Raw genomic sequence first — 14571 nt, 5'->3', positions numbered from 1 at the left:
CAGGGGGGCCAAAAAGAGGGTTGCGTCATTGTATTACCTTACATTGATATAGTTATGGTAGATTGTTTGACAACTTACGCTCATGGCGATTATACAATGGACGGGGTGAATATACATTGCTATGCTTAAAGTAAATCTGATATTACAGGGTACACACACGCCAACACCAAACGCAATTTTAGCCACTGAAAAGACAGTTTCGAGCTGTTCAGTTCTCTTGTTCAGTTCTCTTGTTCAGCTTCTCTCTCACCAAACGGCCCAGGAACTCATCGCGCTCCTTCTCGGCCTTTTGCAAATCCACATGTGACACCCACTCGTTGACATTCTCCTTCAGCGCATCCGTCTTCTCCTTCGAGTCCAGCTCAAACTTATGCTGCTCCATATCATCCAGCCACGTCTTCAACGCTGGGCCGAGGTGGTCCACGAAATGAGAGAAGCTGCCTCCTCCTCCGAGCGTATTCGTGATGATCGGCCCGGACAGCGCCCAGCGGAGCCCGAGACCAGATGTCATTGCCTTATCTGCACAAGTCAGCAAAGCTACAATCAAATACATGGAATTAAGTACTAACCGAGATCCTCAGCCGATACCACACCACGGGATATAAGACTGTATGCCTCCGCGCAAACCGCCGCCTGCAGACGGTTGGCAATAAACCCGGGCGTCTCCTGCTTGACAACAACAGGGTCCTTGTTGAGGCTGGAGTAGAAATCGCGCGCCTTGTTCACGTATTTTTCGCTGGTGCCTGGATGGGGCACGATCTCAACCAGTGGGACCAGATGTGGGGGGTTGAACGGGTGTCCGATCAGAATGCGAGCTGGATTGTTCTTGCATTCTGTGATGAATTGGGATGAGGGAAGGCCGGAGGACGAGGAGGCGATGAGAACGTGTGAGGGAGTTTGGGCATCGAGTTGTGCGAAGAGACGGCGTTTGAAGTCGAGTCGCTCAGGGCCGTTCTGGATATGGTTAATAAACGACGAACTGTAGATAATGGTGGTTGGCGTACTTCTTGGATCAGGTCGACATCGCCGAGATGCGGGCCGATGTCTTTAACGAATTTGTAGTTCTGCAGACAAGCCTCGACTGTTGATCGGGCGTCTGGAACAGACGAGCAGTTCTTGTGCAGATAGTCGCGGAGCTTTGTGTCGGCGCCTGGTGCTGGGTCTGATACGATCACTCGGAGGCCCTTGGATAGGAAGAGAGCTGTCCAGCTGGAGCCGATGACACCAGTGCCGATGACGCCGATAGTTCTGATGGGTAAAGAAGCCATGCTGCTTACTGATTATGTATGAGTAGAATGGATCTCAAATCTCAGACCCAGACTGTCAAGACTGCCTTATATACAAAGATGGACGTAGATCAAATACTGACGGCATTTCGGAAGGGACAGCTATATACCGAATCGGGAAATATTTCTCTCGGAAGCCTTGTCATGACGTCGGCACCTTTGCTCATCCCGTTTCGGTTCCACCATCCACATCTCGGTTTTCCCACGGCTTGTCCTCGGGGTGGGCTGAAACTGATCCAAAGTGGACACGCGGCAGAGCAAATTGCTTATTTGGGCGCTCCTGATGCATTCCGATGCTCGGCTTGCCGACTTCCGGCCTTCCGGGCTGCCGGATCTGGCCATTCGGAACTAAAGCTCCGGACCGTTAAAACACTTTGACCGTTGAATGATATAAAGGCTGTCAGTCTGCAAACTTTAAATCATTCTTCATCAGCTTACATCCATCAACCTATACCAACATCACATATCAACTTGGACAACTTCGACACATCGTCTACATCACAACATCTACATCACAAATCTTGACAACTGAACACAGCTGAATACGACTGTCGCCACATCAAAATGGCACCAGCCCACGAAACAGTCCCAAGCTCAGACATATACGGCCCCGGGACATACACCGACAAAACTTTCCTGCCCGCCCCGCAGGATGCCACCCGTATCTTCGAGTACATCGCCAAGGGCACCCCCGGCTTCACCCAAGACAAGAAGCTGTGGGAGACCGTAAAGTTCAGCGGCACCGACGTCCCCGTCATCCCAGGCCCAACAAAAGCACCCCTCGTCGCCGCCGCCCTACACGCCATGTGCGGTGTCGTCGCCCACGAAATCGTCCAGGACCGCGACGGCACACCCGCTGAATCCCAGCAGGTCAGCGTCAACACCGACCACGCGGCTATCTGGCTGGGCACGATCTTCGCCGCCGCTATCGAGGGCAAGGATATGTCTGAGATTACGCGGAAGGGAGAGCTGAAGGGACTCTTCAAGCGCGATTTCGAGGGGAACTTCATGTCCTCGCCTATGCGCCAGCGCACTACGGCGCTGTATAAGACGAAAACGCCCGGTGTGTGGTACCAGCTTCATGGATCGCTTGATGCGCCTCCTGTTCTGAAGGCTATGGGCATGGACCCTGAGTACCCCGTGAAAACACCCGAGGAGGCGTACGAGTACATCGCGAAGCACGTCGAGCAGTGGACCGCCGATGAGATCGAGATGCTGAACGTCAAGAATGGTTTCTGTGGGAGTATCTGTTTCACGCCCCAGGGGTGGCTCGATACCCTGATGGGCAAGAGACTCGATGAGAAGCCGCTCGTGGGCTACTCGAAGCAGACGCATGCGATTCCCACGCCGCCGGCGCCCATCCCTAAGGTTGAAGGCGATAAGCGCCCGCTGGCTGGTGTCAAGGTCGTCGAGTTAGTCCGGATCATCGCCGGTCCCGTCATCGGCTCTACGCTCGCGGCGTACGGCGCGGACGTCATCCGCGTGAACTGCAGCCGGTTGACGGATCTGAATGTCCTGCAACTCACACTGAACGCCGGGAAACGTACCATCGATATCGACCTCACCAAGGAAGAAGACAAGGCTCGGCTGCGCGAACTCCTCGCCGACGCGGATGTCTTCGTCCAGGGTTTCCGGCCCAACGCTATCGCACGCAAGGGCTTCGGCGTGAACGACCTCCTCGAGATGGCCGGAAACAGGGGCAAGGGTATTGTCTACGTTGAGGAGAACTGCTACGGTCCTGACGGGCCTTACCATGAGCGTCCTGGGTGGCAGCAGATCGGCGACGCCGCGTCTGGGTCTTCGTATGTCATGGGTCGGTCTCTAGGGTTTAACGATGGAACAAGCATTCTCCCCCCTCTTCCGATCTCGGATATGAGTACTGGTCTTGTTGGGGCGCTTGGTGCGATGATGGCGCTGCGGGACCGAGCCCGGACTGGGGGTTCATATTGTGTGACGAGCTCGCTTGTCAAGGCTGATGCGATCGCGCTGGAGCCGGGGATCGGGCTTTACTCGCCTGAGGTGGTGCAGAAGAGTAATGAGCTGTTCAAGTGGGGGCATATTGGGCCGGAGCAGTTCGTTATTGAGATTCTGTTGGTTGTTATGGATGGTTGGAAGAGGGTGTTTCCTCAGTACTTCCAGGCTGGTGGGGATGAGTCGCTGCTGGCGAGTTATAAGGAGGGTGCTTGGGGCGCTGTGGACTTGCTTAAGCCGGTGACGAGACTCGGTGATGAGAGTGCTACGCCTAGGTGGTTGACTGCGTCTGTTCCGAACTGTTATCATGACCAGGGGATTCAGTGGTTGTAAATTACCTTATCTTTCGAGTTTATATAGATTTGTATTATAGTTTATTTGCATAGCCAGCCAATTCATACGCTCAAGCATTATTATTTATGACCCTAAGTCATGCCTGCATTCCACCCCTCAACAGGAGTCTCTCCATCCAGCTGCGCAAAGAACGTAGGCCAGTCATTCCAATCAAACGCATAATTATCAACCCAGGCCAGACTATCCAGGCTATCCTGAGTTTCTGGCCCGGTCATGATTTGGTCCGGTTGTGCTAGACTGCTATTATTGGTACTATTCGTTGTTCCTGGAAGCCCAGATTCAACAGGAATAGCATCAGGTCCAGACCCACGGCGCCGAGTGTCGATGTTCTCGCCAATTAGTTTCAGAACGGAATTACATCTCGATGCTAGCGTTGTGTGTGATTCGTAGCCCTTGAGGATATCGCGTGCTAGGTGTAGCAGGCTGTTCATGCGAGTTGCAGATAGATTCTCCATTAGTTGCCGGGACCGCGATGTTTTGGCTGCGAGCAGGATGGTTACTGCCATATACACGTCTTTTGAGGTTAGCCAGATGTCTTACTGAAATTTGAAGTATAGGAAATCGTTGCCTTACAAGACACGGTATACCAGTTTGACGGCAATATGTACGCTTGCGTCTGCTCTGGTAGATTCCTCGCAATGAACTCGATCATGTCCCCCGCTGCCTTTGCGCAGTTGAGCTGGCAGTGGAGGACGACATTGGGCATGACCTGAGGATCTTCGGCGTACAGACTCGGTATTGGGGTCGGCTTGGTCTGATGGTCTTGTAGTAGGAAGTGTCTAAAGAGGAGAAGTCGAACGGACAAATATCTTTTTCCATCAGCTAGATGGCAACGTAATATGGTGGTTGAAGTACTAACCTGGCGCGTAGTATATTCGCCTCACGAGTGATATGTTTCGTCGGCGTTGGGTCTGCAAGATCCGAAGGCATCTGAAAGAATGGATGCAAATTTGCAGCCCAGCTATTCAGTTCTGACTCGATACGGAAGAGGCTTGCGAATCTATCAAAGTACAGAGACGCATTGTCTTCTTTGCTAGCGGTGTCTTCACGGGAGATGTAGAATATCTCTAACACCTCCCCGATGATATGATGCAGTCGGCAAAACGATATGTAGAAATTGACTTTCGACGGGAGCGCAACATGTTCAGTATCTCTACTTGTCTCCATCGAGTTCAGCATCAGTGAGCTTAGCCCTTGCTTCGCGAGTGATTGGGGAATCTTGAGGGCGCATCCAAATGTCATAGCACAGATCCTATCCATGATAACGCACCCGTTCCAGACTTGACGTGCGAGATCTCGCTCGCGTGGGTCACTGATAGCCTCGGTTGTCTCAGGGACATGAAGACCCAATTCCTGCGCGATATGGATTGCTGTTGCAATATTGCGGAAGCACTTCTGGGGCACCTTGTCGTGCTGCAGATACACCGCCGTTAGTAGTAATATTTGGATAATCTCGAAGCTGTATATCTCCATCAACCCGTACGACATCAACTCCTGCGCTCTGTCGAAAAAGACAACAGAGGATTGATACCGTGACAGAGGAGGCTCGCCCTGAGACGCAACGCACGATGTCGCGAACATGAGATTCAGAATACAATGCAGCGCCCTCTCGTCCATCGTTAGTTCGGCCTCGCCATCCTTTGACCACAGTGTCTCGTATGCCTTCTCGATAGAAGCCCGGTCCAGCCAGGGATACGCGCTGTCGACAAAGTCCCAATACAGGTTAAGTAAATGGTCTGCGACTTTCCGGGGGGGAATTGCAAACTGGACATCGGACGGCTCTGTTCTAGGGCCTCGCTTCTGTAGTCTCGGAAGTTCTTTGAGAGGTTTCGGTTGAACTCGACTCCTTTGCTCTCCCTGCTCGAACCCGCTTGTCGTGTCTGACTCGCGCCTCGACTCGTGTAACATCTGTGCTCCACTAGATGCTCCGAACAAACTCCCGCTAGGTACGATCGGGCTGTGAGATCTGGTCCGGCCGTCTTCGATGTGGCTCTGTGATGGGGTTCTATATGCTTGCTGCGAGTGGGAGTGCGACTGCGGAGTGCTGATGTTTATCCGCTTGTCCGGGGTAGAATTAGAACTATCAACAATAAGCATGAACCAGACAGATAGTTCAGACTCTATATAGCCGTAAACCTTATGCCCCAGCTAATAACTTACTGCGCACCAGACGGAACCTCTTCCTCCCTGTACCTGCAAACCTGCGAACCCTGCCTCTTCGCGCAGGGACCGCACACTACAATACCAGCACACATTAGACCAAATCAACCATAATACTAGGAGACTAGCTTACCCGGCCTGACACCATCACACTTGGTCTTCCTCGCCTTGCACACATTACACGCAACGCTGATCTTGGCCCGCTTGGGTCTGGGTTCCTGTCCCTGGTCTCCAGCTCTGGATAAACGCTCCGACTGTGGAGACGCCGATGCGCTCCCAGCGCGGAAGGAGAACATCATCGTGCTGGCCTCCAGTTACATAGAGTGACAGGAGAGACGGAACGTGGCGAGCCTGCTGCATTGAGAATCCGATACTCCGAGCGGATTCCGACAGTCAAAGTGGATCCGATCTCGCGCCGATGTTCGCCCGTGATTACGTCATTACGTGATTCCGATATTTCCTCTTTTGGTTGCTTCCGGGGCTCGGAAGGACAGATTGGGATGCGGATCGGATCGGATTGCCGCCACTATACAGAGTGGAAGGTTCTATTCGAATTTGATAGAAAATAGGCATGCCGACTCGGAGTTCCTGTGCCGGGTGGGTTGATCGGCTTGAAGCTACTAGTTTTATACTTAAGAACTGAAGACCCTCCTGCAGCCACTTGATATCTGTTCAGTTTCACACTTCAATACCATCTTATAATCTGATAATCCATAATACAAACAAAATGCACCTCCCATCATCAGCACCAGAATCTTCGGCACACCAAGGCCGGCTATACTTCCTCGACGTCGGAATCTCCACTCCAGCCCTCCACGGCCGCATCCTAACATGCCACGCCGACGGCTCGGGCTTCCGCGAACTAATAACCAACATCCACACAATGCCCGATGGAATCGCCGTCGACAAAGAGGCCGGCCATATCTACTGGTCGAATATGGGGATCCCATCTGCGAACGACGGGTCTATTCAGCGGTGTACCCTGGATGGAAAGAATATCGTGACGGTTGTGCCGAAGGGGTATACGCATACGCCGAAGCAGCTCACTATTGCGCAGCATAGTCGGAAATTGTATTGGTCTGATCGGGAGGGGATGAGGGTTATGAGGGCGGATATGGATGGGGGGGATGTGGAGACTCTTTATGTGGCTGGGGATGTGCAGGGGAAGAGAGTTGAGGATTGGTGTGTTGGAATTGCGGTTGATGAGGAGGGGGGACAGGTGTTCTGGACGCAGAAGGGGCCGTCGAAGGGGAATGGGGGGAGGATATTCAGGATGGGGATTGAATTGAGGGAGGGCGAGACTGCGGAATCCAGATCGGATGTGACGATTGTTAAGGAGGGTCTGCCGGAGCCGATTGATCTCGAGCTGGACCATCAGCAGCGGAAACTGTATTGGACGGATCGGGGGGATCCGCCGTATGGGAACTCGGTCAATGTGGTGGGGGTTGATGACGTTGTTGATTCGAAGGCGCGGCCGGAGATTCTGGTTCGCAAGCTGCATGAGGGCATTGGAATTGCGCTGGATTTGAAGAATGGGCGCATGTTCTTTGGGGATCTAGGGGGGTCGTTGTATAGTTCCAACCTGGACGGGACCTGCAAGACCACAGTCATCCCTGATATTGGTGGTGCAGTCACTGGGATTGCTTATGTTGAGTAGTGTTCTTAACGTGTTTGTTATTAGCGATACATATATTCCCCTATTAAACTAAAATTAATATTATCTATTAAGTCTTTTTTGGTTGTATATATAAAGTTGGATGGCCAGTGTATATTATACAACTTCGCTGACATAAAATAACGCTACCATGGAATTAAAATAAACAGTATTAAATAAAGTTATATGAATATATGTTAGGCACCGGGGCGGCGTCAAGGATCCAGCAACTATAAAGCCATGTCGACATAGTATAAGAATACTGGCTCGGCCAATCAGAAGGCTCCGTTGGGAAGAGAATGAATTGTTTAGAGATCTATGGAACTGGAGTATCTAGGGGTCCTATATAGAGCCCCCTAAGAGGGGTCCCCGACGGTGGTCCCCGGCGCCTGGCTTAGCTGACCTCTGGTTATCGTCGTCAGGCCGTCATGCAGTTATTTCTGGTAGATCCTTCCTAATTAGGAATATGCGAGGTCTCGGGGTTTGTGATATATCGGTTCCTTGGTGGTTGGTGGTGTTGGAGGTCGGCAGTTGGTAAGTCAGCGGTTGCGCCTGGGAATTAGGTACGTTATCCACTGCATTCTACCGTCGATTATATATAACGTTGCATATATCACCGATGTTGCCATGATTGTTGAGATGATTACTACCATCTTATACCTCCGACCATTCCCCACCTTTCGCTAGAAAAGGCGTGCACAAAGCTATTCGACATGGGTCAACTCGGGTTCGCCCTCGCATGGGTGGCCGCGACTGTTCTGCTGTACTGCCTACATAAATGCTTCAATATTGGCCGACGACCTGTAGACCTTCCTCCAGGGCCCCCAACTATACCGCTGTTAGGCAATCTCCATTTGGTAGGCAGCAGGAACCAATAACACTTTCAAGATCAAAACAGCTATTCTAACCTTTCTAGATTCCCAAAGACAGACCTTACTTGCAGTTCCAGAAATGGGCCGAGGAGTACGGGTATGATACACGAAATATAATAGGATATATGCGACTACTAATATTCTTAGGCCAATATACTCACTCATGTTGGGAACGCGCGTCTGGATCATTCTATCATCCGATGCCAGTGTCAGAGACTTATTAGATAAGCGCAGTAATATCTAACGTAAATCCCGGGCGGTAGGTGCGTCCCGGGCGAAAGGTAGTTTTTGCACCCGCATCAACGCGTTTCTTAACCTCAACTTTTAACAATTATCATGCCACGAAAAGCGCGTCAAACGAATCAAAATTTGGTTGAGCAGGAGGGCCGGATCGAATGCGCGATTCAAGACCTTAAAAATGGAAGATTTCAAAAAATTGCGCCCGCGGCGCGTGCCTACAATATTCATCCAAATACACTCCGAGGAAGACTTAATGGCCGACATTCTCAAGCAGAACTCCGCAATCATCAACATAGGCTATCCCTACGTCAAGAAGAGGCCTTAGTAGGCTGGATAGTATCACTAGATATTCGTGGAGCAGCCCCGAGGCCCTCGCGCGTTCGTGAGATGGCCCAACTTATCCTGGACGAATCCTCAACCCTATCCCGACCAATTAGAAAGAACTGGGTAACAGAATTCACCAAGAGGCGCCCTGAAATTAAAACCAGGTTTGCTCGAAAGATTAATCGTTCAAGAGCGCTCTGTGAAGATCCTAAGATAATTCGCCTATTTTTCGATGAGATACAAAGGGTTAAAGTCGAGTACGGTATATCAGATAAAGATATCTATAACTTTAACGAAACTGGCTTCGCTATGGGTCTAATTGCAACAACAAAGGTGGTATCTCGAGCAGAAATGCCAGGCAAACCATGGCTTGTACAACCAGGGAATCGGGAGTGGGTTACAACCATTGAATGTATCAATTCAAGCGGGTGGTCGATTCCATCAACGATTATTTTCAAAGGAAAGCGCTATATTGAGGGTTGGTTTGAAGAACTGTCTATTCCACCTGCATGGAGGATTGAAGTTAGTGATAATGGATGGACAACAGATATTATTAGGCTTCGCTGGCTTGAAAAATGCTTTATTCCAGCTGTACAAGGGCGGCAGAGGGGGGGGTATATACTTCTTATTTTGGATGGCCATGGAAGCCACCTAACTCCTGCTTTCGACCTTACATGCAAGAATAATCATATTATTCCTATCTGCATGCCTCCCTATTTATCTCACCTCCTGCAACCTCTTAATGTTAGCTGCTTTGGTCCTTTAAAAAAGGCGTACGGATCTATGATCGAGAGCAAGGCACGCTGTGGATCTAATCATATTGACAAGCTTGATTTCTTAAAGGCGTACCCGGAAGCCCACAAGAAGGTCTTTACAACAGAGAATATTCAAAGCGGATTCAGGGCAACTGGGTTACTTCCTTTCCTACCTGCTGCAGTACTGGATAAGCTGCAGTTAAAGTTATCAACTCCTACACCCCCCCCAAGCAGAGGGACTGCTTTAATTCTATCCTCTCAACTTTGTACGCCTCATACGGTCCGCCAAGTACACCGAAAAGCTTCGTCAATTAAGAAGCTTCTAAAAGAGGGCTCTAACAGTCCACCAACCCCCTCCAAGCAGGCGCTGGACGAATTTGTGAAGGGGTGCGAGTTAGCCATATACAACGCTGGGTTGTTGGCGCGGGAGAATACGGATCTCCGCGAATTCATGGCAGATAATATGGTAAAAAAGAGTCGTTCTAGGCATTTAATGACTCCTGCAGATGGCCTTTCATTTACAGAAGCCAGGGACCTTATTTCATCAAGAAATAATGAAGTTCAAGTTAGTGGGGGGGTGTCAAGCTCTACTACTCTTCCAACTTTAGAGAGACGTAGCCGCGCTCCACCAAAGTATACGAATTGCGGAATACAAGGCCATAAGAGAACAAGCTGTCATGTTTCTAATTATCTTTAGTTCAAAGAATTTAATTAAGAATTGATGAAGTTATTTAAATCGAAAGTTTGTATAGCAATAGGCGGGTGCAAAAACTACCTTCCGCCCGGGACGCACCTACCGCCCGGGATTTACGTTACTCTTCACGGCCTGACATGTACATGGGTCAAGAGGTTGCAAGTGGTGGACTACGGCTTGTCACAATGGTAAGCAATCCGACTGACATTTGAGTCCCTACACTCCGCGTCTGACCAATCGCAGAAATATTCCGCTCTCTGGCGGAAAATGCACAAGATGATCCACAATATCTTGAATGTGCGCGCCGCCGTCACGTACGTCCCGTATCAGGATCTGGAGAACAAGCGAATGCTGCTCGACTTTCTCGTCAAGCCCGGTGAATTCGTTGGCCACATTCGACGCTATATCAACTCCCTTACGACGCAAATGATCTTTGGGTTTCGAACTGTGGACAGCAATGACCCCAAGCTCAAGCAGCTATTCCATGTTAGTACGCTCTTAATCACTTAGCGGAATGGCTATCAGGACTAAGATTTGCCGCAATTTAGGGATTTGAGCTCTGGGGAGAACTGGTGCAGGGTGCTAGTTCTCAATTATTAGATCTGTATCCTATTCTTCAAAACCTTCCCCCGTTCCTTCGCCCGAACTACAACTACGCACGGGAGCTTCACAGGAAAGAGATGGGCTTGTACCTGGGGCACTGGATGAATACCAAGAAAGCGCTTCACGACGGAACTGCCAAGGTGAGTGATCGCATTGCGTTGCCCATGCCCCTCGCGCTAGCTAATACATCGCAGCCGTCTTTTTGTAATGATCTGCTTCGAGTGCAGGAGCAGGAACAGATTTCTGATGAACAAGCGGCTTACCTGAGTGGATCACTTCTAGAAGCTGGATCCGACACGACTGCATCTATTCTTGTTGGATTTATACAAGCCATGATGGTCTTCCCGGACGTCCAACAGAAGGCACAGGAAGAGATGGACAGGGTCGTGGGGTTAGGCAGGTTACCCGTCATGGAAGACCTTGACAGCCTGCCGTACATTAGAGGATGCGTTAAGGAGAGCATTCGCTGGATGCCAACAACGATAATGGCAGCCCCTCATGGTGTTACGCAGGATGACGAGTACATGGGCTATCGAATCCCCGCTGGTGCCACAGTCATCTGCAATGTTTGGTACGTGAGGCCGAAGAGGCAAGACAGCGCGTATCACCAAACGCTAACATTGGGCCAGGGCAATCCATATGGACCCCAAAAGAAACCCAGACCCTCGCAGATTTGACCCAACACGCTTCGAGAACGACAATCGGACCGAGTTGGAATCAGCAACAACGCGTGACCCCAGCCAGCGCAACAACTTCATATTCGGCGCGGGTCGCCGGTTATGCCAAGGTACGCACATCGCGGAGCGCTCGTTGTTTCTTGGTATATCGCGCATATTATGGGGATTTGATATCAAACGCCCCATTCACCCTCTAACCGGGGAACCGGGGCCCTTGCCGGATATTGATAATCTAGTTGGGAGCCTGACGGTACAACCGGCGCCTTTTGAAACCGCTATAACTGCGCGCAGCGACAAGAAGGCGCAGATGATCCGAGAGTCGTGGGACGATACACAAGAGTGCTTTCTAGACAAGGAAACCTTGCAGTGGAAAGAAGTCCCCGGAGGCATGGCTTTCAGTACGTGGATGCCAGGGAAAGTCGATAGTCATAATCCGGACAAGTAGCAGCCTGGAAAAGCGAGCAGGACAAACGTCCTGTTGGTGGCAAAACCTCTGAGCGATCAATCTAGCACCTCGTTCGACACCGCGAGTCCATATCGCCAGAAATATTGAAACCCATTACGACCTACTAAGTATCTGTGTAGAAGATCTGCAGGTCCTGAGGGAAAACTAGTTAGGCGGTTTATGCTCAGCCAGGGACGATGCCACCAATAAGGTAGTACAGACTACCCATGCACTGAAATTATCTTTTTGCTATTTGGAATACTTTACGAACTCATTTATCTTAATAATATATATAATTTTAATAATAATAGCTAGCCTGCATGAATTCATGCCCCCCGCGCGCTACAAACGGAAGACAAACACCTCAACATATTCAGATATCGATCAATTCCTCTTTTATACAGCTTCTGTCTTGATTTCCCACCCATTCTTCTCTCAGTCCGGTCCGTGGTTTAGTTTCACCGTTGGAGGTGCTCGAATCTGCTATCACCGTAGAACCGGCGGTCTGTCTCGGTTCGACAGCAGAAGCAGTCGTTGCTGGTCGATATCGAGAGTCAGGATATCTCCGGTAGTTGACCATCCATGTCGACCACAGGCGACGTCCTGAAGCCAAACGCTCTTGCCGTTGTCATCGACAGGATCCAGTTCCGGATCAGGAGACTCAGACTCAGACTGATATATTTCGGACATCTCCCAGGCGAGACGACAAGATACATATACATACATATATACTAATAGAATGTGTATATCACAACTCCAACATAACCCACCCAACCTCCCTCCTCCCCCCATCCCAATCCACAATAATTTTAAACCGATCCGGGAAGTAATGGAAATTCACACCAACAATGCGGTCCTCCTTCTTGATCCCCTCGGCGCCCTCAACACCAGGAACCCGATTCCGCTCTTCAAACTGCCCAATCGTCCCGACCACCTGCCGCGCTTTCTCGCCGGTCCACAGGCCCTCCTGGTACGGCACCCGCTCGAGCAGGGCTAGACCGCGCCGGCGGACCCTCGCGTCGCGGCAGGCTGCAAGCAGTGCGTAGAGGGGATTTACTATTCCTGTGCAGAGGGAGAAGAGGGGTGTTATTGCGGATTTTGATTTTGATTTACTATCCGACGTTGTACCCGGTGATGATGGTGGTGATGATGATGAAGATTCAGAAGAAGAACGCTCCTCCCACGCAAGATCCACCGCAGTCTCAAACTGGGTCATTGTGAACTCATACTCGGGCAGGAACGCATCAGCGCCCATCTCGCCGAGGGCAGGGTCCTTGGAGCAGCGGATATACAGCATCGTCGAGATGCCCTTGAGCAGGGCGATGACGCGGCGGTCGACGAGGGAGGGTTTCTCGAGAGATGCAATGCAGGCGTAGAATGCTGCGCTCCACCGGGCGAGACCGAGGAGGGACTCGTGGTTCACAGCGCGGAGAGTGGCGGCCTGGCGCATGGATGCGGAGTAGGTCTCGCGGTGGGGGAAGATGCCGTCGTCGTCTGGGACGGAGTCGGGTTTGGCGAAGGCGAGGGTGTTGGCGGCGCGGGTTGCGCGGTTCTGGATGCTGTGCAGCAGGCGGACGAAGGACTCGTGGGCTTCGGGGATGGAGGGGAAGCAGGAGGGGATAGCGAGCTGGGAGATGTTGTATTCGACGAAGATGGCGTCTTGGTGGTAGCCGGGGCGGCTGGAGAGGAAGGAGATGATGAGGGTTTCCAGGTGGGAGAACTGGGCGAGGAGGGTGCGTTCGTAGAAGGCGAGTTGGTGGTGGTTTCGACCGGTCTGGCTGTGTTGTTTGAGCAGCTGCACTCCGCGCGTGTAGTGGATCTGGGCTGCCTCGTAGTCCTTGCGCGCGACTTCGAATATCGACAGCAGCAGGCAGGTCGCGAGGCAGACGTCGATTGAGACCATCCCCGTGGGCGAGTCGGACTGGGTGAGCAGCTGGCGCAGGGTGGTGAGGGCTTCGCCATAGTAGCGCAGAACATGCGGCGAGTCGACGCCGTCCGAGTGCAGGGCCCCTAGGGCAATCACAGCGCGACGTGGAGCCAGCTCGGAGTGGGCCATCTGCAGGACGAGACGCTGCCAGAAGTACGACGAGGCCCAGCCGGAGAGGTCGGCGATGGTGTTGACGCGGAAGAAGTCGAAGAAGCGAGTCTCGCGCTGGGTGTGGAAGATGCGCGAGGGGACAGCACTGGGGATAGCTTCAGTTTCAGCGTCCCACGAGCACGACCAGCCGGCGCGCACACAGCGCTGGCAAGTGGGCTGGTGCTCGTCGCATTTGACGCGGCGTTTTCTGCTGGTCAGCACAGTAAAGGTATGGAGTGGAAGACGTACTTGCAGGTGAGGCAGCCCCCGCGGGACTTGCGATGCGACTTTCTCTGGCGCATGTTACAATTTTGAAGTTCAATGAATGTTACGGTAAGTTAATGTGAATATTCAGGTGAAGTTGGAGACGCAGGATCTACAGCCAAGAAATGCCCCTCGCCAGAACCAATCAACCAAATCAACACAGAATACGAGATATTTATAGATTATACACGATAA

The 14571-nt window shown here is 51.5% G+C and overlaps 6 protein-coding genes across 6 annotated transcripts; 3 read left to right on the top strand and 3 right to left on the bottom strand.

The window, feature by feature from the left end:
- Positions 1–208: 208 nt before the first annotated feature.
- Positions 209–1268, bottom strand: APUU_70127S (uncharacterized protein; the record flags this gene model as incomplete). The annotated part of the gene is made up of 3 exons (XM_041694965.1): positions 209–519; positions 570–954; positions 1005–1268. 3 exons carry the CDS (start codon positions 1266–1268, stop codon positions 209–211), a joined length of 960 nt encoding a protein of 319 aa, XP_041560743.1.
- Positions 1269–1850: 582 nt separating this feature from the next.
- APUU_70126A (uncharacterized protein) lies at positions 1851–3590 on the top strand (the record flags this gene model as incomplete). Its single annotated transcript, XM_041694964.1, has 1 exon — positions 1851–3590. The coding sequence occupies one exon, from the start codon at positions 1851–1853 to the stop codon at positions 3588–3590; it is 1740 nt and encodes a 579-aa protein (XP_041560742.1).
- A 92-nt stretch (positions 3591–3682) lies between these two features.
- On the bottom strand, positions 3683–6070 carry APUU_70125S (uncharacterized protein; the record flags this gene model as incomplete). Its single annotated transcript, XM_041694963.1, has 5 exons — positions 3683–4125; positions 4185–4420; positions 4471–5691; positions 5772–5847; positions 5905–6070. The coding sequence occupies 5 exons, from the start codon at positions 6068–6070 to the stop codon at positions 3683–3685; spliced, it is 2142 nt and encodes a 713-aa protein (XP_041560741.1).
- A 428-nt stretch (positions 6071–6498) lies between these two features.
- Positions 6499–7428, top strand: APUU_70124A (uncharacterized protein; the record flags this gene model as incomplete). The annotated part of the gene is made up of 1 exon (XM_041694962.1): positions 6499–7428. The coding sequence occupies one exon, from the start codon at positions 6499–6501 to the stop codon at positions 7426–7428; it is 930 nt and encodes a 309-aa protein (XP_041560740.1).
- A 3019-nt stretch (positions 7429–10447) lies between these two features.
- Positions 10448–12035, top strand: APUU_70123A (cytochrome P450; the record flags this gene model as incomplete). Its single annotated transcript, XM_041694961.1, has 5 exons — positions 10448–10498; positions 10554–10796; positions 10859–11053; positions 11108–11484; positions 11543–12035. The coding sequence occupies 5 exons, from the start codon at positions 10448–10450 to the stop codon at positions 12033–12035; spliced, it is 1359 nt and encodes a 452-aa protein (XP_041560739.1).
- Positions 12036–12783: 748 nt separating this feature from the next.
- Positions 12784–14414, bottom strand: APUU_70122S (Zn(II)2Cys6 transcription factor; the record flags this gene model as incomplete). Its single annotated transcript, XM_041694960.1, has 2 exons — positions 12784–14320; positions 14362–14414. The coding sequence occupies 2 exons, from the start codon at positions 14412–14414 to the stop codon at positions 12784–12786; spliced, it is 1590 nt and encodes a 529-aa protein (XP_041560738.1).
- Between the last annotated feature and the right edge of the window lie 157 nt (positions 14415–14571).

Source organism: Aspergillus puulaauensis, chromosome 7, assembly GCF_016861865.1.
Source record: "Aspergillus puulaauensis MK2 DNA, chromosome 7, nearly complete sequence".
Classification (NCBI taxonomy): domain Eukaryota; kingdom Fungi; phylum Ascomycota; class Eurotiomycetes; order Eurotiales; family Aspergillaceae; genus Aspergillus; species Aspergillus puulaauensis.
This window is presented reverse-complemented; position numbering and strand designations above follow the sequence as displayed.